Source organism: Gymnoscopelus microlampas (assembly GCF_963454915.1).
Source record: "Gymnoscopelus microlampas genome assembly, chromosome: 16".
NCBI lineage: Eukaryota > Metazoa > Chordata > Actinopteri > Myctophiformes > Myctophidae > Gymnoscopelus > Gymnoscopelus microlampas.
The window spans coordinates 14,395,797-14,423,407 of record NC_139953.1 but is presented as its reverse complement, the minus strand read 5'-3'; the positions used below and the strand labels follow the sequence as shown (position 1 = coordinate 14,423,407).

The 27,611-nt window shown below is 41.0% G+C and overlaps 1 protein-coding gene across 1 annotated transcript; it reads left to right on the top strand.

Moving 5' to 3' along the window:
- Nucleotides 1-4,075: 4,075 nt before the first annotated feature.
- On the top strand, nucleotides 4,076-24,348 carry opn8b (opsin 8, group member b; the record flags this gene model as incomplete). The annotated part of the gene is made up of 4 exons (XM_084082068.1): nucleotides 4,076-4,145; nucleotides 19,799-20,092; nucleotides 23,145-23,470; nucleotides 23,989-24,348. The coding sequence occupies 4 exons, from the start codon at nucleotides 4,076-4,078 to the stop codon at nucleotides 24,346-24,348; spliced, it is 1,050 nt and encodes a 349-aa protein (XP_083938194.1).
- Nucleotides 24,349-27,611: the final 3,263 nt, after the last annotated feature.

Here is a 27,611-nt window from a genome sequence, read left to right as displayed (position 1 = left end):
AAATTAAGAATAAAAAAATGGTGACAGACTTCCCAGATTAAGTTAATTTTAATTGTAATAAACTGCATAGTGCACATAAAATATTAAAAAAACAAGAAATGATTACAAAGTATAATTATGAAAATAAAACAAACACTAATGACTCTAATCTGGCGCTCGGGTGGTGCAGTGGTAAAGTCACCGCCCACCACCATGGAGGTTGTGGGTTCGAATCCATCGTGGTGCATCCGGCTTTGTCGAGCGTCTACTCTATTTTTTTTTAACTTACATTTTTATCCCACGATTTTGTAACCCCATTTTTTACACCCAGTGCCAATTAATCCTGGGCACTACCTTCCCTATGCCAACCTAGGGAGGCCAGGGCCGAGCTCATGCCTCCCGTGTTCGTGGGAGGGAAGCCGGGTGGGGAAGGTAATATTGGTCATTGCATGTACTCCTACGGGTTGGGGCTTATTTGTTCAGTTAAGTCCAATATTGGCTGATTTATAGTGAACATAGACTTTTGATAATGGCAGCACCAGTTTGCATATACATGGTACAGTATATGGGACATTTTGACAACTTTTAACATAGTTCATGTTTTTGTACACATGTTTTCCAATATAGAAACACTGATTAGAGGTATATTTCTGGGTCGCGCACAAGGAAACAAAATTTAAGGAAAGGTCGCCGACATCATTTTCTCAATCAGGCAATTCCAGCCGTCAGATTCGTCGCACTGGGTAGCAAAATGCAGCCGGGACTTCGATGGAATTCATCGGAGTCAATGGGGCCAGGTGGACCAGCTTATAAATAATCACTATTTCTGAATTACTATGAGACCTTTGTAAAATACTCGGTCCAGGAAAAAAGAAGACATATCACACATTATAGAGGTATTTAAATAGCACAGTAAGTTTATGAACGTGCCAAAGTATCGTGAGGCCGTCCATCATTGGCAGTCTGACAACCAAATATCGCGATACTACCAAGCCTGAAACGATACCTGCCGCTGTTTAGAGGCCTCAATAAAACTACCTACTGTGCACGTCGAACAACAGCACGTCGAAAAACTAGTGGTCACAAAACAACCTGTGATATGTCTTCTTTTATATTCCTGAACCGATTATATGACAGCGGTCGCAATAATTCAGAAAGAGTGTTTCTTCACAAGCTGTCCAGCCGATTCTCATTGACTCCGTTGACACGTTGAGATCTCATGGTAGTCACGCGTTGTGAGCTTAGATCTGCTATTTTCATTGAATGTTCGTCCCATAGGGACGCTAGGGTTCACGTTGTTAACATTGAAGGCTAATTAATTAGTTAGCATTAGCATTTTGACTCCACAGGGGGTCAGAAATGCAAATGGTCCCCCTTGAGGAAAATGTCAAACCAGCCAAGGAAGATTATACTGTGGGAGACAATCAGAAAGGTGGATCAACGTGCACACGTTATGGGTCGGCTTTTAGACCATTACTTTATCACTGATTCCTACTAAATGCATTTTGACTTGACACAAGAGTAAGATATTACGCAGAAATAAACCTCTCATCGAGGGATGTAAAGAGTAGCCTAATTAACATGTTATTTTAATGGCTTTTCTCAATTGATTTGGCAAATGTCTCAGAAATAAAATCCAAGCTATACTGTATCAAAACAGTTAACAGCTATAAACACTTGGCTATTTTGTTATTTTAATTAATAGCACGTTTCCAATGTTTTTGGTAAACAAACTACATGTTTACTACATGCCGACATTCAGTATTTATTCCCTAGGTGCATGGCCAGAGAAACCATATGCTGTGATGTGGATGAAATGCTCTGGCCTGATAGAAGTTAGTGGGTGGATGATGAATAAATAATTGTTGACATGTATTTTTTTTTCTTTTGAAGAGATTTCATACTGTGTGTAAATCAATATCCCTTCGTATTGCATCATGAATAGTCAAACATGAATCATGTGTTTTTCTTGTAACTATTTGATGCTGTTGCTGCTTTATGTTCCACCAGCATGTGGAGGGCCCACATAGCCCATTGATTCCAGCTGGCCCTGACACACTTTCCATGTAAAACGTGAAATATTACATTATGGTAAAAAGAAAAGGAAATTCTGTTTATGAAAGAAGGGATGGACACATTTTAATATTAGACTCCTATGTATGAGGATATGGCGGAATGTATAATAGATGCAAAGATTTCATGACGATATTGTTTTTGAAATAAAGATGTTATCTGAAATGAAAGCTGGATTTGACCTGTTTTGCTAAATTCATTAAGAGTTAAGTGCAGCAACGTCATGCTTGCCTAAAAACTTGTCCAGTGAGTGGGGGTCCTGAGTGCATGGGGGTGGATGCAATCCTGATGACTCACAGCTCTGGCAGGCGCCACCTGAAACATGACAGTAATTTTTTACATTTACAACAGTCAGCACATCTACATAAACGCGTTCACATTTCAAATATAAAAAGTTCACCCCCAGGCCTAGGATGTTACAAGTTAAAGTGCATGGGTCTAAGTACCTGTATCTTCCGTATTGTTCAATAAAAAGCTTTTTAATCAGATCGCCGGCCATTTTTTCCGAATTTTCTCCCTATGCTTTCAACTACGCCCCTTATTGGTTGAAAGGTGTATTGCACCCTGACACATTATGAAAAATAAAATGGCTGGCGATCGGATTAAAAAGCTTTTTATTGAACAATACGGAAGATACGGGTACTTAGACCCATGCGCTTTAACTTGTAACATCCGTAGCCGGGTAATCAGAACTTTTCATTGAAATCTGAACTTTTATATAGATGTACTGGTTGTAAATGTAACCTTTAAAAAGGAACAGGAACAAGTAGCGCCATGACGCTTGTGACAGACGAGCGTAATGTGAACCATGGCTAGGCTATCTCTACACACAGAAAAATAATGGTTCTTAAATGGTTCTTTAAAAGCCTACAGACCTCTTAACAGACGACGTCACACTGGCTCGAAACGTAGGCCTACTGGCTCCAAATGAAACCCATTCTGTCAGGTCTTGCTAGGACGCGCCTCACTAGCCAACACACAAGAGAAACAACAGGTTGAGAATTGATTGCATGAAACAATCACCTAGGGCGGGGTTTGGGTTATTTATAGAACCATTCTAATAAATGGTCTGAACGTACTTTCTGGAACAAGAAATGTTTCTTATATGGCATCACTCTGAAGAACCAGATTTGGTTCCAGTTGGCACCTTTATTGTTTTGTGTGTCTTCAACATTTTTAAGGTCAAAGACCCCTAGCTGAGAGAGAGAGATGAAGCAGGGACCCCCACTACAGATGGAATAAAATCATGTGGCAGATTACATTTGTTCATAGATTCCATAGATAGCTTCATTGACTTGTTTGACAGCACTATCATCTGTGTTGAGTAAATTCATGTTTTTCAGACATTTAACCACTTAAACCCTCAATACTTAGTAAACTTGACCTGTGGCTCTGTACGTAATTGGTCTGCTCTTTTTTCCCCCTACACCAAACTTCTTTGCCAAAATTAGCCGATCTACAAGCTTGTATAGCTGTAGCCTACTGTGGGCTTGTAGATCTGCTATTCTGGCCAATGTTCCCCTCGGAATAGAGATTATAGGGTTCATGTGGTTAATGCAAAAACATAAAATAAAAAAAGGTCCAATCAGCAATCACACAAAGATTTGGAGGACCCCCTGTAGAACTCTGAGGACCCCCTAGGGGTCCCGTACCCCCCGTTGAAGACCCCTGCTCTACCCGATGTCTCCGCTCCATGCATGCAGCACAGATCGGGTCTTTTTCTCCAGGAGGATCAATAAGGCAACACTTGGTGTTCCATAACAGGACCTTCTGTTGCCTTCCATAACCGATGCGTCCGTCCATGGGCTACATAACGGATGCTTTAGTGCTGCTGCGCTCTGATCGGAGCTGTCCATTACGCGTCTCCACCAGTGGTTTGGTTTCTCTTCATATAGGATCAGATGGATTTGATACCTTAGGACGGTTACACATGGTGGTGCGGATACCGATTTGGTCCTGATGAAAGTGCATGATCTCTCCAATAATTCCGTAGACTAATTTAGCAGTGATCTTCACCTTTCCGATGGATATCTATGCGTCCAAATTGTCACCTGCGCTTGATATTGGAACCGGGGTTTTCCTGCTAGTTATAGGTAAGTCTGGCTGGCTGTTATTTGTGTATATGGATTATTCAGTGGTGTAGAGTAACTAAGTAAATTTACGCAAGTACTGTACTTTTAATTACTGTACATTTTGAGGTTTTTTCTTTACTTTACTGGAGTATTTCCAGTTTTCAGTACTTTTACTTCTACTGTATACTCCACTACATCTGAGAGGCAAATATTGTACTTTTTACTCCACCACAATTATTTGAAAACTTTAGTTACTAGTTACTTCGTAGATTTGGATTAGTATTACAAAACATACATTAACCACTTCAGCTGTTTATACATTTCGGCCAGTTGAAAAAATAAATCTAAATATTTTTTAAATGTTTTCATTTGAAAACTTGTGAAACGGGATATTCTGCATAATGAGTACTTTCTACTTTTGGTACTTTAAGTATACATTTTGATACCAATACTTTTGTACTTTTACTCAAGTACATTTTTTATTCCGGACTTTTACTATTAGTATAGTATTTCTACATTGCAGTATTGATACTTTTACTTCAGTGAAAAATTTAAGTACTTTTTCCACCACTGGTATTATTGTAGTTGTAGTAGCCTACAGGGCACATTGACTGGCTTGCTGGATCATGCTGTTCTGCCTGCTCAGTGTTAAGCAACACCAGCATGAAGTGACCTTCCTACTGTGCTCCACAGTGAAATCAGACTTTGCTGTTAATTTGGCCCTATTTGCCTGGAAGGAAAAACACATAACTACAAATAAAATATTGAAATAATAAAGACAAAGATACGAAAGTATAGTCAGTTCAGTCAGCAAATAGGCATTACTACTGTTTTTTTTTCTTTTAGTTTGGTTACATCACCCTGCCTCTCTGTCTGTCAAACACACACCTATAGGTGTGTGTTTGACACAGATAGTCTTCTCTATCTTCTCTATGACACAGATAGAGAAGTCTTCTTTCGTGCAAGTGCATGTAGGCTATACTATATACTGTACATACACTTGAAAGAAGTCTTCTGTATCTGACATTGCTTGTCTGAGTAATATGTGTGTGTTGGCTCACTCCCAGGGAGAGACAGTTTGAGTTTGTATCCTTCAGGACGCCCAACTGACTTTTGATGTTGTTTTTAAGCTTCATTTTGTTTTAAACTTTGTTTTGTTTTCGGAGGGGCTCATAACATCATGTGAGGGTATGCGACACTTTCAAAATCAGCTCTTGTCTGCAAGCTTATAAATGAGGCATATAACATCCTGTCCATCACAGTAGAAGTCTAGGCTACTGTGATGACTGAATGAATGAATTTGACTTAAATGAATATATTAATTGGGTGTCAAGTCAAATGAAAGACTTTCCACACTAGACACCAACCATGTCAATGTTGACTTAAAACGTGCCAAACCATAAATTATCTAACATTGCAGATAAAGTAGGCTACTACAGCATAATATGGTTGGCTGTCTTCCAGGTCACCAAATCTGTTTTCTGCCCCTGAGATAATCACTCTCTTTCATTCATGAGTGCAGCAGGCTAGGGATTTAATTACTCAAAAACCTCTTGAGCTTGAACAATAGTTGAACAATACAGTAGTTGTTATATCATTGAACAATTAATTCCAGTTTAATAAAAAAAAACATAATTAATGATATCATTGTATGTACAGTAGGTGGCCAGTGACTTTGACCAGTTTCACTTTCAAAACCTTGCATCATGCATGTCACACAAACAGAATGTGGCACACAACACCAATGGTTTTGATAATGTGGATTGTGCAAGTTAAATGGTGGATTTGTGGATTTGACTCTATATGAAAAAACTTCTTATATCAACAAAACGCATCGCATTCTGTTTGTGTGACATGCATGATGCAAAGGTTTTGAAAGGGAAACTGGTCAAAGTCACTGGCCACCTACTGTATCTATAAATTCCACAAATCTGTCTGTCTGTCTGTCCTTTCCATATCTCCAGAACCGCTCATCCAACCGACCTCACACTTCTTCGAGTAATTAACCCAAGGAAGCAGTGTCGAGTGTGAAGTCGATCGGATCAGCGCAAGTGGTTCTCCAGAACTGGCCCAACCTGCTCCAAGCGAGCACGCGTATATATCGCAAACCGCTCATCGGCCTCACATTTGGCAGGTGTATTGCTGAGGACCCAAAGAAGTGCAATGCCGAGTGAGAAATCGGATCAGTGGTTCTCCAGAAACCACTGAAAGAGCCTCTGGTATAGAGAGATGTTTGGTGTGCTCCCCCACGAGAGATTGTGTGCAGTGTACAGAGGCAACGAAGCTTCCTTTCTGAACTAAGTTATGGGCCCCACGGCTAGATTATTTTCCCACCAAAATCTCTCGGATCCTTCTAAAAGGTCAATGCCCTGTGGGGTTTGAACCCTCCCTTGTGGATAGACTTTGAATAAACATTAATGTGACCCCCCCAGCAAGCAATCGCAAAGAATACGGCACTAGCCATTACAGACAGATTAGATAGAACATCTGCAGCATCCTGTTACGCATCCAGAAGGACCTCAGCCTCCTCAGAAAGAACAATCTACCCCGACCCTTGCTATAGAGGGCATCAGAGTTGTCAGTCCAGTCCAGTTTCTTGTTCAGGTGCACTCCCAGGAACTTGTAGATGTTCACGATCTCCCTCCACCTCCCTGTGAATGACGTTGGGGACCAGTGGAATCCCCTTGCGATACTGCGGTCTACCTGTATGATAGTCCGTGATCCACGCCACCCTACCACAGTCCACCCGCATCACTGCAAGCTTGTCAATATGGCTGAAAACGATCTATTATACAATTATACATTTGCCCCCAACTGTACCACCCATGACACAAGCAACCCTGTTAGCTATAAACAACGTAGCTAACATTTGACAAAGAAAGATATCAGAGAATTAACCACTGGACTGTGCCACAAAATAAAGCATTCATAAATATTTAAACTGAAGAAAACCTTTCTTAAATAATTAGGACGAAATAATTATCTATTGATGTTGTTGTTACTAAGCCGGAGACATTTCGATGGTGTCAGGGTCAGTTGTAACACCCCCAACCGTACCACCCATGACACAAGCAAACCCTGCATTTGACAAAAATATCAAATGTTACAAACAACAACAAAAACTAGCCAAATCGGATTTCATTAAAGGTTAAAACAGTATGAGGAAACTTCTGTAGCCTAGATGAAAACATTTGCTTTAAAGGAGCATTTCACCCCTGGAAGAAACTGCAATCACTCAATGGTAATAGTATTTGTAGTAGATAACAGTAGCACAATTTAAAATGTGCACCCTATGGCCAGAAAAATAATGAAATCTGTGTGTTTGACTACGGTTTGACTGGACTGCTGCATTACTACAATGACCATAATGCTTTGGTTTACTGCCCCTCCTTGTGGCAGGGGAGATTCTATGTGGGTGTGATCTCCAACGACAACATTCAAACAGCATGGCAGTGTTGCCATGTCTGCTTATTATAAGCGGCTTCTTTCTAAAATGTAGTTGATATTTGGGCTTGTTTCCAAATGTTTTGATTGTTGTTTAAACCAGTGGTTCTCAAACATGTTCATGTATTTTTCCACAGTCCCCCATCTGAAATTATAATTTGTGCCAGGGAGCCCCTAACAGATATTTGTCAAAAATATTCCACATTTTGCACTTTTTCCCCCTCAAGATTTTTTTGTAAATAGCAGATCTACAAGCTCACAATGGGTAGCGAAGCGTTGTGAGCTTGTAGATCGGCAATTTTCAAATATATAATATCCCATGTACATGTCTAGGTAAAGTTGGCCTAGTTATCCTCTTTTGGGTTTGTTTGTCTTAGACCTGGTTGCTTATTTCTCTCACAATATCTGGCAACACTGACTGAAGAACGTGAACCTAGCACATGTTCATCTAGTTACATATATGTCCAAGGATTCGTTAGTGATGTCATATCACTGTCAAATCCTTGCTATCTTCATGCAGTTCTACTTCCGTGTCGCATAGTAGTGACATCACTGTCGAATCCTTGGTATTTTTATCCTAGCCTTTCGCGACGGTTTGTTTACCAGCGCTGCATCTCCACGCTGTCTTTTTTTTTTCACGCTTGCGCTTATGAAACACTACACAGGATTATTATTTCATGTCAACATTCAAGTACAACTATCAGAAGATAACTCAGGTAAAGTAAAGTCTCACTCTGCAACGGGGGGCGCAGCTAATGGGAGTGACTGTGTGGGGACACCCCATTGGGGCGGTCTTTGGAGCTGGTCTGTGTGAGACGCGTCGAGACAACATGTAGTGCGGAAAAGGAATGACATAACATCTCGTGACGTAAATAACGTCACGAGATGTTAGAAGATTACTAGATATCTCAAAACACAGATCATACACAAAAATAATAATAATTGAGTCCTAAACTTCATTACCATTGGGTCATTTTCTTCCAGGGGTGAAATGTCCCTTTAATGCCTCAAAATGTGTCTTTGCAGAAAAACTATGACATGCATGATATATTAGTTTGTCCTTTGGCAAGCAGAAAATGGTCATTACAGACCATGAGCATAATGAGTTTCATGGTTCTATCTAATTTCTTATAGGTGCAATCTGAGATTGCCCCAGTCTCCCCCTACCTACTTCTTCACAAATGAATGATCTCTTCATCAGCTCACATGACAGTCATTACATTACATACCACCTGTGGATACCCCAAAACAATCTTTATGTGATTTATTTTGTTCCGGGTTGAGCCTCACTAATAAATGAATAATCACACCCAGTGTGAAGTGGGCGGTGTGTGGTCATCACAACATGACTCACTTAAAAAAAACATTTAAAAAAGTGTTTTTTTTCCATCCATACTGCTATTCATAGGGCTGCACATGTGTCATGTGTTTCGCTAGCCAATCACAGTCCTGAATTTGCAAAGTCAGCCAATCACATTACAGCTAGTGGTGATGACACTAGCTGTAATGTGATTGGCTGACTTTGCAAAAGTATAGATTTGCATTGACTGTGGAAGGGTTAGCGTTGTAGACTGCGTTGTAGACTATTGGCCAATCACGGTGCAGGATTGGTCAGTGTCCAAACCTCACTTATAGGGGGCGGTTACACCGCCCCAAAAATAATTCAAATAGTATATATGTATGTATATATATATATATATATATATATATATATATATATATATATATATATATATATATATATATACATATATATATATACATATATAATAATAATATCACAAGATCATTGATAGTCAGACCGATCACACAATTTTCAGTCGCTCTTTGGTTGGACTATGTAGTTATGTATAAGCCATTCATTCAAACAAACGTATATAAATGAATAATAATAATAATGAACACATTCTCTAATGACTTCTGCTGACTACATCTATAATACAATATACAAGATCGTTATACAGGTAGATTACACTCAAAGGTGATTAGGACAGTTGGGAGGAGGCCTGGCAGTGTCTGGTGGAATGGGGGGGCTTTCACGTAGGAAGGGGCCAAATGCCCTTAGGGTGCTAGTTTATACTTAGTTGCACGCCAGTGTTGTGCACGAAAATAGCATATCTACAAGCTCTCACGCCTTGTGAGCTATTTTCGAAGAGCCAAAGTATGTAATAGGACTTAAGTGGTTAATTTATGTTTTGTAATACTAATGTAAATCTACAAAATATCTTGAAACTAAAGATGTCAAATAATTGTAGTTAAAAAGAGTACCATATTTGCCTCTGAGTTGTAGTGGAGTAAATGTATAAGGTATTGAAGAATGGAAATACTCAAGTAAAGAAAAAGGACCTCAAAATGGTACTTAAGCACAGTACTTGTTACTTCTCCCTAGTGGGTGACATCAAACAGAGGCTGTGTCAGAACTCTTCACAGGGACTTTGATTCATCAAATAATAATGCATCAAATCATGAGAACTGAAACTCCTTTTATGATGAGGCTTTTGATTCTGACTTTCTAGTTGTTCACTCAGGAATCATACGCTCGCGTAAACAATCATTTCCAACATAAAATGACTGGATGATTTCACCTCCAGCAGTGATGGAAAATAAAAAGATGCTTCATCATCAATCCTCATGTCCTCATCTACTTGATTAAATATTGAAATGTGCAGTCAGTATTCGTTTTAATCAAAGATACCTTGTAAAAATTGCCTAGCCTTAATAATCCCCTCATGAAGACTGATAATGATGCATCTTCCACTGATAGGTTCACATTAACAGGAAGGAAAGACATGCAAATCCACACCCAAAGTTGTGAGGTGCTAAGAGAAATAAATATATAACTGTCAACAGTGTAATTTTACCCGCAAAAACAAGAAATTCTATCATCCACACACAGGAAGAGCACTTAATGTCAACATGCTTAGATGCCCCTGTGGGCTCGCATACATTGGCAGAACCTCATGAGCTCTCAAAACGAGAATTTCAGAACACAGAAGCAATATCAGAAATCATGATCAGAAGAGTCCTGTTGCCTTACACTTTAGAACCTTCAAACATAATGTTTCAGCTCTCAGTTATGTTGGCATCAACATGTTCAGCTTCCACGACGAGGCAGTGATATTAATGCTCTTCTCCTAAAATGGGAATTATATTGGATATATGCTCTTAATGCCATGTCACTCATGGGCTTAAATATAAATAGTCTCTGGTCAGTTTGGGTCTCCTGTTGTTCTTGCCTGAAAGAATTGCACCTTATAGAGAGGCGCCGCTATATTACTTCACACTTTATGATGGCCAACCAGCCTGATGGTGTGTAAGGTTTAATGAGTTTGTTTTTAATTTCCATTTTAACTACACTGAGTATTCAAGTGGTACTGGGCTTATTTGCCCTACATTGTGTACATAATGGTGTATATTGTTTAGACCTATGTGAATATTGGGTTTTCATACATACAATGGTACATGTTGACACTTATAGGGCCTCCATCCCCTAATTTTATGCATTGATGTATTTAATCATACCAGGTTGGCCATTGGTCATGTGTCCTTGTGTCTGATGTCTCATGTTGTTTGTATATTATGGGCGTCTCTTTGTGTTCACTTCAGTCTGAGGAAGGGCGAGAGCCTGAAACAAGCCTTAAAATTCTACAACTGGAGCCCACAGTGTACGGGTGTTCTCATGTAATTTTCACAGTCGTTTTCAACAGGACTACACAAAGCATCACATTTGAAAACATGCAAAAAGTTATCTTAGTATTGTGTACTTGAATCTGTTGTTTGTTTGCATTGGTAATGGTCAGGTTGACTGATGAAGTCAGGCAGGAGGCACCATGGGCTATGATGTTCGTGGACATCATTATGATGTTTTTGAGAGAGGAGGGAACAGGTTTAAAGAGAGTCTGGAAAGGTGGAGGCATGTACTACTAGAGAGAAGAGCAATGAAAGTCAGCAGGAGGAAGACAGAATATTATATGTAAGCGTGAGCGAGAGGGAGGACAGTGGAACAGCGAGGATGCAAGGAGTAGAGGTGGCGAAGGTGAATACAATATCTGGGGTCAACTATTCAAAGTAGTGGGGAGTATGGAAGAGAGGTGAAGAAGAGAGCGCAGGCAGGGATGGAGGAAAGTGTTAGGAGTGATTTGTGACAGGAGGGTACCGGCAAGAGTGAGAGGGAAGATGTATATTGATTGACTGATTTATTGATTGAATACTTTATTAGACAGAAATGTAAACAGCACGAGGTACAGTCAGACATTTGAGGTAAGAGGATAACACAAAAAAGTCCTGGAGACTTGTGGTCCTATGAAGACATAGTAAGACCAGCCATGTGACCAACCATTTGACCAACGATAGGGTATTATAGCACAATGATTTACTGTATTTTCCCTACAGGGATCAATAAAGGTCTATCTTAATCTGATGCATATGGGCTACTTGTGGCTCGGGGGGTGTTAATAAGCTACTGCAATAAACTTCTTTTCATGTATGAGAATGTAGAGTGCCTGCCCACTGAATATTGCTACTGCTGTGAACACTAATAATGGAGGCAGAAACTCAAAGGTAACCGAAAATGATCATCTTTAACAGACAGTAAAACATAAGGCAGACAGCGTTACCATGTGATGTTGCACCCTGACTGATTATAACCTATTAGTACATGGCTTGGTTAAATGCTTGATTCTGATTGGTCAATTGCTGAATTCAGCGGTGTGTTATTTCTGGATAATGACCGATGAGCTCAGACCACTGTCTAATCAAAGGCACCTGCTCATATCAACCTGTGCTGCTTGATTTTATGCTGTATCCAACATGACAGCCATGTAAACAAACATACCATGTCATTTACAACTAAACATTGCTCTCAAGAATGTTTTTGAAAACATTTGAAGCGAGAAATAGACAATGCAGTAACCAAAAATGTATTCTATTTGATCAACACTGTGTCCTCCCAGCGCAACACTTATGGAATACTTTCATTGCCGTAAGCAAGGAAATACTTCATTTTGTTGTTACTTTTGGGTCATTTCATTAATAAATTGATTAAGTAGCCGTGTAATAAGCGGGATAATTGACGATTAGCTGGTCATTATTGATAAATAAATCCCTTCAGGGTGATTAGGCAATCACCCTGTCGGGATTTATTTATCAATAATGACCGGCTACCCGTCAATTATCCCTTGTATAATGTCACTCATATGGGCCAAGAACCTGTATATGGGCAAACCCCTCTAAAACCATCCCACACGTTACAATCCCTTAGGGCAAGGGTTCCTAAACCTTTCAGGCCGCTACCCCCAAAATAATCATATTTGAACTGGGGACCCCCCACCCTGACAAGCACTTGGAATTGTATTGCCGCTTGTAGATCAGCTATTTTCAATGTTTTCCTCTCTCTTAATATTTGACAATTTGGCCAATTTGGCCAATTTGGTATCAAAAAGGTCTTAAGTCCTTACATTGTATCTTCAGAAATGTGCAGATACCCTGTATACGCTTATACTGTATGTTGGTTTGTTTACTGTTGAGTGAGAAAACAATGTTGCACATTAAACTAGTCATCTGGGGACCCTCCAAAATCATTTCGGGACTCCCCTGGGGGTCCCGACCCCCAGTTTTTTGGCAATGCAAGTCACTGTAGCACTATATACACTTTTAGCATCTTGAGACATTGGGGGCTTAGCCCAGTCCAGAAATCTTTAGATGTTCACCTGACAATTGCACAATTTTCAAGTTATTTCAGAGTAAAATAAATACAGTATAATATGTCAGACAATGCACTATACCAAAAGGTCCCAGTCAGGTGCTTAGGCCAACCAAAATCTAACCAAATCTCTCTACATTTTTGGGGCGGTGTAACCGCCCCCTATAAGTGAGTTTTGGACACTGACCAATCCTGCACCGTGATTGGCCAATAGTCTACAACGCAGTCTACAACCCTAACCCTTCCACAGTCAATGCAAATCTATACTTTTGCAAAGTCAGCCAATCACATTACAGCTAGTGTCATCACCACTAGCTGTAATGTGATTGGCTGACTTTGCAAATTCAGGACTGTGATTGGCTAGCGAAACACATGACACATGTGCAGCCCTATGAATAGCAGTATGGACAAAAAAAAAATACATTTATCCTTTTTTTTAAGTGAGTCATATTGTGATGACCACACACCACCCACTTCACACTGGGTGTGATTTCTTATGTGATGAATAGGTCTTAAACAACAATATCAAATTACATAAAAACAAACGATAAATGCATTATTCCATACAGGCTAAATTGTCAGCAATACTCATTCTTGCATAAGGGCTGACAGTCACACAACAAAGCAGCACTTCTGGATGCAGCTATAGGAAGATAATCAATGAAACAACCAGATGAATTCACCTCCTCTAGCCTTTCAGGCCTAACTTGCCAATTGCCATTATCCGTTTTCTTAGAAGAAGAAAAAAATACCTAAACCGATTTCTCTCTCTCTCTGTTGACTCTTAGGACTCACAAGTAATGTCTTAGATCTACTCCTTTAAATATTTCTGAGAGCTTAATGCATGCATGATTGGAATGACAGACGAGATCATGAGATTATGGGCTATTCATAGTAAATTAGATAGATGGTAGATGGTCCATTTATATAGAGCCTTTAACCAAAGCGCTTTAAAATGTGCATTACATTCACCTATACACACACACTTTCACACAACAATGGCAGAGGAAACCATGCATGGAACCAACCTGCTCAGTGTGAGCAGTTAGGGGTTCAGTGTCTTGCTCAAGTACATTTTGACACAAATCCAGGGGGAGCTGGGGATTGAACCAGGAACCTTCCTCCACACCTGAGCTACTGACTGACACCCACAATAGAACATCCGGGTCTGTAGCACCAGAAACCTACCCCTAATGACGTCCATGACCAATACCAGATTTACATCCCCTTCAAGGCACAACACATGCACTGCAAGGATAAACACTACACCGCACTACACCGCATGTATTGGGCACACGGCCCTGGTTCTGAGTTTCCTCAGAACTTGTGCTCTCCGGCTCTCGAAACTAGTTCGGAAAGTCTGTCCGAACCGGACGTTTTTTTCCCCTTTGTCTGAAGGAGCATTTATTGGCCTTAATACATATAGGACAGTTACCAGACAAAGGCAACAGTTTCTTACGAATGTCTTTAAAAATACAACTCTTGCGGGGTTAGACACTCTCCCCCGGGGTCTGAGCTTTGGCGCTGGTCCGGCTTCAGTCAGTTGCTGATGTATCAGCAACATGTCTGCCCAGCGCAGTGAGTTGTCTCCATCAGCAAAAGAAGACCAATCACACCAAGCCGGAAAGTGGATAAAGACTCTCCTAGATTACCCTCGCCTTTCCACCCTAGCTAACGCTATAACCTTGCCCCTAAGCCCTACCTATCTTTGACGCCGAACAGCGCCCACCGCCCAGCAATGAGTGCACCAGACAAGTAGCCGCCTGGCTGCCTGGGCTGTCATCCTATAACTTTCACTGGGCTCCACACACTCTCTAGAGCCCTAGCCACTTACTGGGCTCTCTCTTTGGTAGTGAACCGTGTCGATGCAATCATGTCCAGCCATGACTGATCAGCTCACAGAGTTTCTGACAGAGACAGGCCTAGGCCCAAGGGAAAGGGTCAGTGGGGCACTCACTCTATAATTGGGCTGACTTATACTGTACCTGCTGTTCCAGAGCCTGACCCTGAATTTCAGAGGCTAAACCAAAAACGCCCCACAGAGGCACATTTTATGAACAGGCAAAGTAGGCAAGTACTGTACCTAGGACCTAGAGCAACGAAGCCTCGGCTCATTCAAGTCAGTCAGAAGGGCTCCATGGGATTTGTTGTCCAGGGAGAGTGTGTGTGTGTGTGTGTGTGTGTGTGTGTGTGTGTGTGTGTGTGTGTGTGTGTGTATATATATATATGATAAGGGTGTGGAGCCTGGAGTCAGCAAAACCAGCTAACTCCACCCCCCTTTGGTGGAGTTGGCTGGTTTTGTCAGAAGTGCTTTTTAATACTTTTTATTGGTTCAATATTTTTTAAACCAACACACAGATGTAAAGGGTGTTCAATAGCACTGATTTATGGGAAAAAAATGAAAAAGTAGAGAAATGGAGTTAGCTGGTTTCTGCCAGACAGCAACGATATATACTGTATATATACAGTATGTATATGCATGCATGTGCAGTATGTACTGTATGTACAGTATGTATGTATGTATGCATTGTATTAGGCTAATTCAAAGACAAAAATAACGCCTCCGTATTTGCTCTGTATTTGGTGCTGAGCCAAAGTGCAAACCGCAAAACAAGGTGGCTCGCAACTCACTTCAAAAGGCTCCAAGTCTTTATACAGCAGCATGTAAGAAATGAACAACTTGTCGACCTTGCAGTCTTTGCCAAGTGGTATTTTTAGTATGAGGCTAATCCCATTGAACATTTTTTGTGTTTTGTAAATCCTTTAAGACCTCAATCATACAAATAATGTGTGTTGGGGCCCTGAGGTGGTCTCAAGCCCGGGGGGCCATACACTCGGGACCCAGCCCTGGGTGATATCCATTAGTCTTTGATTGCCTCCGAAGGCACCTAACCCAGGATCACTGCACTACATTTAATACTTGATCATGTTTAAATATGTCATGCTGAGAGGAGAAGCTATGTGTGGAATGGCTTAGCTATATGTCATAAATAATAACTTTAACACAGTACATTTTGCTTGGCATGAGTTCAGTCAATGTGTAGCCTATAGGAGCTATCAGGATATCCAATTACTCGGGTCCAGTTTGGTGCCGATGGATGTACTTAGGTACCCAGCTAATAGTACCCTAGAGGTTGCTGTTAATAAAGATCAAAAAAGACTTACAGATTCTCTGTATCACACATGTCATCCAAATTAACCGGATTAGTGCATGGAGAAATATTATGATGGCACAGTTTGTTTCATCTAATGAGCTCAAGAGCCTGTTTCATGGTTCATGTACTGTAGAATACCTGGAGTCATTCATTACATACAGTCTTTGTTATAATTGTGTGACTGACTTGAGTTGATGTAACGTGATGAGATGAAATGAGTGCTCCGTCTCATGCTCATTATATCAAACCCCTTGATCATAATAATTTAACGATCTGAGGCATGCATACTACTTAGGAATGCTGCATGCACGCATTAAAGTCTAATAAACTGACCTCCCACTTAATACAGAAGGGACTTACATATTATAACTCGCAAAACATTGGACCGTTTAAAATTGCCTAGAGGGTGGACTTCCAGGACTTGCGAGGCGCATCGTTGCTCCAATCCGCACCAAACTTGGCACAAACAATGTTCAGGGGTCTGGCATGAGAACAGTCATACCAAAAAAATTGCACACATATTGTATGGTGCAGTTGGGCACTACAGCAGTGTTACATTAATGTTTAACACTTCAAATGGCCATAGCTCAGTTATGAGTAGGCAGCCTGTAAATGCAGACAATCTAATCCCCCCCCACACACACACACACACACACACACACACACACACACACACACACACACACACACACACACACACACACACACACACACACACACACACACACACACACACACACACACACACACACACACACACACACACACACACACACACACACACGTTGTGTGTGTATACTGTATATACAGTACGTATAAATAGACCTACACAGGCATCAAGTTTGTTTTGATTTATAATTAATTTAACCTCAGATCAAATGCATGGCTGCGTTACTTTGTGACCCCTCTGCGTACCGAGGCTGGCAAGAGAAGCCTATTTTCTTTTGGACCCTGGGCTTGGAATGACCTCCATTCCAAACTAAAAAAGTCCTTCTTTGATTTCACTCAGGGTCTTTACAAGGTTGGTAATGGAGATGCTTGCGAATAGCAGTACCTGCTCTGATGTTAAGTTTATAGCGGTAATTTTATTTGTTGTTGTGTTTTTTTTATTTGGTTATATCGTATTTATTTGGTCGTACACCGTCATGTTTCTTATTAGGATTTTAAGCTTTAGGGACTCCCACTCCTACAGTGGTGTTTGGTAGTCAGCATGTTTGTTTTATGGAGTTTTGTCCTTCCTGCCTCTTGGCCAGTGCATACTTGCAAAAGAGACTTTGTCAGGTTATTTAAAGGTTATATATACTGTATATATACCGTATACACGCGCACGCACTCCCCCCCCGCCTGGCTTCCCTCCCCCGTACATGGGCCAATTGTGTTCGTAGACACTCGACAAAGCCGGATGTACTCCAGGTACTCCCGTGATGGTGGGCAGCTACTTTAGCACTGACCACCCGAGTGTCGAATTGAATTGAAAGAGGTTCTTTCTGCCCATCTATTCATCTCTGTCACCTCGACCCCTGTATGACTCCTCAGCTCTCCGGAATCTACTGTAGGCTTCACACAAGCCTTTTGTCAGCTGCTTCCTGTTGAACGAACACGTCAAGGACGATGCTAGCTGCCGTGTCCAACATCTTCTCATACACCATGGGTCTTCAACAGTACAATATTTTCATAATCGATTAAATCGATTCGTTCTGTTGCACCCTTACAATTTTCTTAATCTCTCTCTCAGCTAAGGGGTCCTTTGCCTGTAAAACACTGAAGACCCCTGTCATACACGGTAAAATCCTCAGTATCCATTTAACCACCTTCAACCTGGCAATTTTGTTTTCTTTTTTCCATAGAATAGTGAAAACGTTAGACCTACAAGTGAACAAAATGCATCACATTGTATTATGTTGTGCTTATACGCAGATATATATATATTTTGTATTTTAATTATTTGTCACATTATACAGGCTTAACATCAGTGTACTTAATGTAACCAAATGGACCCGTTTGCACAATTTCACATTTACAAATGGATAAATGAACACTGAGGTTTTTACTGTGTACCACTCTGCTCAGTATAGAACAAAGCACACGCATTTTGAGTTCGCACATAGGCCTACTGTATGTTCTGAGTTCAACGTTAAACATTTCAAGCCATATGAACTTCTGCTCCGTTTCTCAGATACACATTTTTTATTTAACTTATAATCAAAAGCCTTGTTGGTCAAACTGTTGGGGGGACATGTGGGGGGAATTATCTCGTGGCATCATTTCACCTCTGTGAGGAGGGAAGTCCCATCGCAATTTGCCGGGTTTATTGTTCCCCTAATCTGTTGTATGTGCAGTAAATCCGTACTGTGTTGACAAGAGGGAGGGTCGGGGGGGTTGCTGGAGCTGTTTGTGTGATGAGCAAACAAAGGAACCCATGGCCCTGTCTTTGTCACACCTGACAGCATCCACACACGTGCTCTTACGTGCACGGGATGGGAAAAAGAATGTACGGTGTTCTGGTTGCCAGTGGTTACGAGACGACGTGCATCCTTGATGTGGCCGTGGGGAGTGAAATGAGAAAAAGAGAGACATAAGCACCGGTGATGAAAGAAGTACTCTGATACTACTTTACTTAAGCAAATGTAGCAATACCACAATGTAGAAATGATTAAGTAAAAGTCCTGTATTCAAATGTTTTACTTGAGTAAAAGTGCAAAAGTATTGGCATCAAAATATACTTAAAGTACCCAAGTAAAAGTAGTAAAAAAATTGTCATTTGTCAAACCTTTTCAAAAAAGGATGTGAAGCGCTGGGAGCTTGTAGATCGGCTATTTTCAAGTAATCTAAATCAGTCAAGTAACTAGTAACTAAAGCTTGTCAAATAATTCCAGTGGAGTAAGAATATTTGCCTCTGAGATGTAGTTTAGTGGAAGCATAAATTATTGAGTATTGTAAATGCTCAAGTAAAGTAAATGTACCTCAAAATTGTACTTAAGTACAGCACTTGAGTAAATGTACAGTATAGCACTATTATTGTCGCCCGCCTTATACAACAAAGAAAATGCATTGTTTCTGTACAGTGGTGATAATAATTGATAGCTTTAAATTCTCTAGTAGAAACAGCTCCATTGTCTGTCTGTCAAATATAAAGTAATTAAACCTAAAGAGATGAAACTTCTTATTAAAAGAATTATGAAAGGGTTTAAGCCGAGAAAATATCTTATTTCCGACGCTCTTTTTCTCGGAATAAACCCTTTCATATTCTTTTTCAATAAGAAGTGTCATCTCTTTACTGGTTTCATTCATTTATATTTGACAGACAATGGAGCTGTTTCTACTAGAGCAATGATGTGTCATAACTCCTCTCTCCTCTCTGCCCTTTACCTCAGCGGTGTTCTCCATTGTGGGGAACGTGCTAGTCCTCATCATGGCTTTCAAGAGGTCATCGAGCATGAAGCCCCCGGAGCTGCTGAGCGTCAATCTGGCATTGACGGACCTGGGAGCAGCTGTCTTTATGTACCCTATGGCTGTAGCATCTGCTTGGAGCCACCGCTGGCTCGGGGGAGACGCCACCTGCCTCTACTACGGCCTTGTGGGATTTTTCTTCGGCGTGGCCAGCATAATGAACCTTACAATCATAGCCATAGTGCGCTTCATCGTGTCCCTCAGCCTGCAGTCTCCCAGTAAGTCTTTTTCTGTGGGAAGAGGCTTGGGTTTCTCTCACGCTCATATAAGTCGGATGCTTGACTTTGTGAAAATGCGAGGTGGAGGTTGGCTGCTAGTGGTGCTCTAAGGATGGAAATGTTGGTCGGCTGGCTGGTTGCTTGGTTTGTCTTTCCAACACTTTGATCCCAAACAAGATATTGAAAATACATTATTTCCATAAACATTTCCACATTTTGCTTTCATTTTTATCCCCATAGTTAGGGCTCTACCGATCTTGGGATTGCAATCTCAGTGGGTTCAAACCACTTTGGTCCAGTTGGGTGCATGGCCTCTAGGGGCCACTAGCGGAGCTTTTAGACTCTTGTTACATATTGATGTGTATTTTATGTTCAGACTCTTCAGAGACTTCATCTGGAGCGCTGATTCGTAGGACAGGTAGATTTATTGAAGAAACATATTTATTGTCTCCGCCAGGCCGAAAGGCATGGCGAGAGAGTATGTTTTACCCCCTGTCCGTCCGTCCGTCCGTCCGTCCGTCCGTGTGTCCGTCATTCGATCTGTCTGTGTACAGCTAATCTCCGGCACTGTTGGCTTGCTCGCAGCCAAACTGTGCACACACAGTCCCTGGATACCAGAGCAGAACCTCTGCCCCAAATTTCTCACAGGGGCCTGTTATAGCGCCACCAGGAGGCCGATTTGTGCAAAACACATTTTTTGACAGTACTCCTACAGATTTTGTCCAAAAATCCCACAAATCGGTACACAGTATCTCTATAGTCATTAACCGAAACGGGTCTTTCAGATTTCTCATATTCCATCCTGAATGGCTAAAAATGCCTTCCAAAGTTTGCAGGAGTGCACCGTTTTGAACAAAATGCCTCAAATCATGAACACAGCATGCAATTTCCTTGAAATTGTGCACGCACATTCCCATTAGGCCGAGGAAGAACTAACATTTGAAAATTTTCAAATCAGCCTCATGGTGGCGCTATAACAGGCCGATTTGTGTTTTTACCTATAATTGCACCGATCTGTGTAAAACTTTGTATGCACACTCCCTATAGGTCAAGGAAAAACCTTTGACCTGCATTTTTCACATCTGCCTTTTATAGCGCCACCAGGAGGCCGACTTGTGTAAAACACATTTTTTTATACTACTCCTTCCAATTTTATCCAAATTTCACGCAAATCGGTACACATGATCTCTATAGTCATGTGATCACGACGGATGTGTTTGATTTTTCATATTCCATACTGATTGGCTAAGATTGACATCTAAAGTTTGCATTATTGGCTTGTTTTGAACAAAATTCTGCAAATCCTGAACGCACCGCCCAACTGCGCTCAAACTTTGCACGCAAATTCACACTATGTTGAGGAACAAATGCCAACCTTTTAACATTGGCCTGTTATAGCGCCACCAACAGGTCTAATTTAGCGAAACACATGTTTTTAACAAAATTTCTCAAATCATGAATGCAGTCAGTGTCCGATTGTCGTGCAAGGCCTAAGAAGAAATGGCACCCTTTTCACGTTGGCCTATTATAGCGCCACCAGGAGGCCACAATAGCCTACCTGACCTGGCGGAGACCTGTGCTCCGAGGAGCACTTTTTCTAGTTTATTTATTCATTCATCTATCTTTCAAATGCTGTTCAGGTTCATATCAGGGTCAGAATTTCATGGCTCGTTCACCTCAGTAAATGGATAAACTATACTTCTAAACACTGGAAAATGTGTAGAAAAATGATTTCATTCATTCTATCATTCTACCTCCGTTCTACCCCTGCCTGCTGTGTCTCTCTGATATAAACTTGGTCGTGCATCATGTCACACAGCTAACATAGCCTATCAACAAGCTGACAACGTCTCACGGTGTAATGTAAATGTAATGTAATGTAAAGCTTGTAGCTCAGCCATATTAGATACCACACTGGTGGACGACTAAGAATATATCAAGCATCTCTGTGCCTCAAGGATACTTGCTGTATTGCTTTGAAAAATACTATATTGGCTAGGATTAAAGCTGTGCACTCTATAAACACACAATCAAGGAAATAGCCTATGGCTATTAGTTGGTATGATTTTGAATTGCAAGTTTAGATTAATCAAGATTGGCAAGTAGTTGTTTAATGAAAAAGAAATAAGCACATGCATAAATATCTTATACCTGTATGTTGTTTTCTGATAATTCCCTCCTTAATTTTGGAGTTAAAGGACGACTTCACCGATTTTCAACCTATCTTCATATAATTGGTCCTCACTAATACTCATGATAAAATGGTACCATTTTTTTCCTAATCGGTCTGTGTCTCAGAGGAGGGCTGTGGACAGTTCAGAGTCCCGTCTACCAGTGACATCATCGTTAGGCATGATTTTTTTTCACAACAAGATTTCACATTTTTTATTTAGATTTTTATTAACACGAGAACAATGGCTTCTTTTATTGCATTGCAACTTTCCAGGAATAGAAAGCCTGCAGTTTCTATTAGCTTGGATTCCCCGTTGATGATGTCACTGGTAGACGGGACTCTGAACTGTCCACAGCCCTCCTCTGAGACACAGACCAAGTAGAAAAAAATGGTACCATTTTATCATGAGTATTAGTGAGGACCAATTATATGAAGATAGGTTGAAAATCGGTGAAGTCGTCCTTTAAGGTTGTTATGTTGTTGTCATGACTGTACTATAAGGTGCTCTGGATAAGAGCATTAGCTAAACATCCACAAGTTAACAACCATCTGTACTACATGTTGAAATGGAATACAATACTTTCAATGACATCAGTATTATTTCAACATTTAGACCGTTATTGATCCCACAAGGGAAATTCAGTTGTCAGTATGAAAGTACGAAACACAGGACAGATACAGAAAAAGAGACAACTAAGAATAAAATAAGAATAATACTAATTATAATGAGAAAACAGGTAGCAACGCAAAGGGATTATACAAATAAAGAACAGGGGGAAAAAAATTGGATTGCCCGGGGATTTGCATGTTGAATGATCTATTACCAGGTTTAAATGTGACATGACATGAATCTGAACCTCTCTCTCACCTCTGTGGTAGATGAGAAGATCAGCCGCAGAAAGGTGAAGCTCCTGTGCGCGTGGACGTGGCTATACGCTCTTCTCTGGGCCCTGTGCCCTATACTGGGCTGGGGCCGATACGGGCCTGAGCCCTTTGGCCTGTCCTGCTCGCTGGCCTGGGGACAAATGAAGAACGAAGGCTTCTCCTTTGTCATCTCCATGTTCTCCTTCAACCTGGTCGTGCCCTCGACAATCATCATCTTCTGCTACCTTGGCATTGTCCTGAAGCTCTTCTACGTATACAAGAAAACACTCAACAGTAACCAGATACCTAATGTTGTCAGGATGCATCGCCGGTTGCTGATAGTAAGTGAAGTGGCTTTACTATCTCTTCCACTCTCCAGTTTAGGGTATTTGCTTCTTTTTTGACAACGTCGCGATTGTTTGGACATGGTTTCAGGGCCTTAAAAGATTCACGAAAAACAACTTTATTGTTAATGCTTTATTTTTTTTCAGTTATTGCCCGGTTCTAATGTCTGATCAGTCACTATAAATCCGCACACATTCGTATATCTTTTCTTATTCATAAAAGAAACACTGTAGCAACAAAAATGTGTTATACACATTTGACAGTGAATGTAACATGCAGATTACCTCGTCTTGAATCACATTTAAAATCACACCAGTCAGAAAAATAATAAATAGCTCTGTTACTGAAGGTTGCATTGATAGTTAAACACTCTTCTTCACAGGCTATCAGTAACATAGCAGGAGCTCGCAACATGATTCTGCTGTGTTTAAAGCAAGCCGGGCCCAGGCAACGGTTTTCATAATCTTGAGATTCAATATGTTTTCACTGACCAAATTTGTTTGGTTTGTTGCAGATCGCCTTTCTGATCAGTGTGGGCTTCATCGGCTGCTGGGCGCCTTATGGTATTGTGAGTCTGTGGTCCATCTTCAGAGACAGTGCCTCCATCCCCCCTGAGGTCAGCCTACTGCCCTGCATGTTTGCCAAGACATCCACTATGTACAATCCGTTCATCTACTACGCCTTCAGCAAGACATTCAAAGGCGAGGTGAAGAAGCTAGGCTGGATATGTGGAGGATCAAACGCATGCCATGTATCTAACAACATCACAGATGAGGGTATTTACATGGTGACCAATGAGAAGAAGGCCAAGGTAGCCAGGCCTAATGAAGTTCTTTCAACCTTTGAAGTGAGCAAAGAGACTGTGGGTCAGTAAAGGCTTAAGGATTGCAGCGCGTACCCATCTAAAAATGAATCAACACCTCTTTCTGAATGAAAACATTGAACAAGGGTAGGGTGCTGCAGTAATTTCCATTCATGCAGGAAATCTAAGACAGAGAGAGAAACAGAAAGCAGACTTTGGTGGGATTACATACGGCCATACGGTGTGGTTCTGGAAGCAAATGCCTGAAAACATAAGTTAAGTAAATGTTATTTGTATAGCACATTTGATACCAGGAGAGTGAGGAGACACAACATTAAAACCTCACTTTAAAAAAACGAAACTAAAAACAAAAAAATATGCAAATGTTATACAATATACTGTATAATTACAGCCACCACACCCACCTAACCACCTACACACACACACACACACACACACAATTTCAATTCAATTGAATTCCACACACACACACACACACACACACACACACACACAAACACACACACACACACACACAAACACACACACACATCATTTATAAACCACACAGTAGTACATTATGTGAAGTGACAATATTTTAATTATAACCAATCAGTATGAGGGAAACGTGGAAGCCCATTTCCACCACAGAATGAAATTAAAGTTACAATCCGGCAGAGTATGATAATTGTAAACTAGAAAAGTGCGCTCCTTGGAGCGCAGATCCCCACCTGGCCAGGTTGCCTACCCAGGACTATGTTGCAACCCCCACCTGGCCAGGTTGCCTACCCAGGACTATGTTGCAACCGCGTCATTCCAAAGCCTATACCGCTTGTGCTATAGCCGCGCCGCGCTTCTGTGACGAACGTGGAACTGCCTCTCGTCTACCAACAGTGGTGGCATTGTCACATTCTAATACAGCTCAAAACCCTATTGTTTTGACTGGACTGGTGGTGTGCCTCGCTGAGCATTGAGCTGCCGACCCTACCCTCCCATGATCGAATCCCGCTGCCAACACTCTTTTTACGACAACCACAGACACATTTTTTTTCCCGATAAAGTATAGTTTTGGACCGCGACGGAGGCGTGCAGTCTCAAGCGAACTTGAGCCACGAGAGGCACCACTGACCGAGCTAAAGCGAGCGAGTTGCCGTGCCAAACCTTGCGAAGTTCGCTTGAGCCTACTCAGCGCCGAGTTACGTAGCGATAGGGACAGAATAGTAAATCATGTTTTGGGGCGAGCGTTTGCCCCAACTGCCACTCAAAGTGGCTACTGGCCAATCACAACGCGTCCTTGCACAAGTGGTATAGGCTTTGGGATCACGCGTTGCAACCTGTTATGGAGCCACGATGAGGCCGATTTGAAACATTTGGGGTGGCAATTCTTCCTTGGCCTGCTGGGAGTGTGTGTGCACATTTTCACTCCAATTGGACACTGCGTTCATTATTGGCAATTTGGTGTACCAATTGGCAAAATGATGAAAAATATTGCCAGGCAGAAATGGGCGTGGCCTATATCAGGAGTTGTGTCATGATCCAGGAAAAAAAAACAATTTTAATTGTACGACCTATGGATTACGCCGAAACGTGAATAGGCCAGTTATAGCGCCACCATATGGCAGATAAAAAAAAATTGGGGGCAGTTCTGTGAGTGCAAAGTTTCACAGCAATTGGATGCTGCGTTCATGATTTGTTCATTTTGGGCAAAACGGTCATTCCCGCAATCTTTGGAAGCCAATCAGAGCCATTCGGAATGGAATAGGGTAAATCTGACAGATGATCACGTGTCTACAGACATGATGTATACTGATTTGTGTGAGGTTTGGACTACATCTGTTGGGAGTGGTAGCAAAAAATGTGTCCTCATGGTGGTGCTATAACTGGTCAATTTGGAAAAATCTCTGTGTGTGCAAAGTTTCACGCTGATCAGTCCAGCGGTGTCCGTGATTAGCTGTTCACACACAGACGGATGCAGAAAATCATCCGTCTGTTCACGGACAGACGGATGGACGGACAGACAGTCGGACGGACGGACATTCTCATAATGAAACATATTCCATCGGCCATCCCTTTAGCCGTTCCTGCCTGGCGGGGCCAACTAGTTCATCTGCAGTGGTTGGAGATGGTCTCCGTATTCTTTCATTGAGTATTTTCAACTCTGGTGTCGGGTAGGACACCAGCTGGTTGACAATGTCAATACAGTAATTTGAAACAGATGGCACACCAGGAATTCCTTCCGACGTCGGAAAATCTCCCGGTTCAGAAAGGCTTCCCAAACTATAGTTCGGAGAGTCAGGACATCTGGAAGTGCACAGGTTCAAAGGAAAAACTCTTCAACATCAACAATAAAAGATATCCAGCCCACTGCCACTTTGCAAGGTACACATAGGATCATTTATGAGGCATGCCTGAGGAAGGTGCGTGTCTGTGTGACCGAAACGTTATCAGTAGTTTTCAGGGAGTTTTCAGGGTAGTTTTCACTTGTCACGCCTACTGTGCATGTACTGTAAGTCCTTCTTTATTGCTGTCATATGACAAAAAGAATATGTAATATAAAAAAAAACATATTTTCGAGAAAAATATTTCTAAAATGTTGAAGTTTCCTCACGATGTACAGTATGCCTGACAAAGGTCTATGATGGGTTTTTTTGTGTGTAAAAAAGTTCAATGTGAAATAGTATTATGTGAAATTGTTTTGTTCTTCTAGGGGTTACCCAGTCATTAGTTGTTGACGTAGTGAGAGGGCCTGATTTCTTCATGAACATAATTCTAGGAGTAATTGTTTATTAATGTGTGCAGAATATTAACAATGTTGTCAGTATTCTGTAATATAGTTTGATTCATCTGTGCTTGGTGCCAATTACTTTCCCAGATGCTGTTTTAATGAGTGAGCAACATGTTGTTGTGTTCGAGGATTGTTTGGATTCAATGCAAAGCCACATGAAGTTTTGTTTTTGTATTTTAGGGTGTTTAAGTTGTCTGGGTGTGTGACATTTTGTTTGACCCAAATGATCGATTATTGACAGTGTAAGTTGGAGTATGTTATTTAAAAAACTAAAAATGAAAATAAAGAATGTAATAAAAATAATAAATAGCTTTTATAGTGTCAGGACTTTTAAGGCCAAAATATTTACTATCAAACATAGAATTTGCATAAATTTACAACCTCGCCTTAAAAACATCTATTCTCCTAACACCACTAAGGTCAGTCAATACTGTAAAATTATGCCATAATAACGCGACAAACCCAAGAAATGCCAGGGGGGATTAGATGGGGTTAGAATTCACAGAAGGAAGTCTGTTTCCCTGCCATATAAATTCATCCCCCTAAAAGC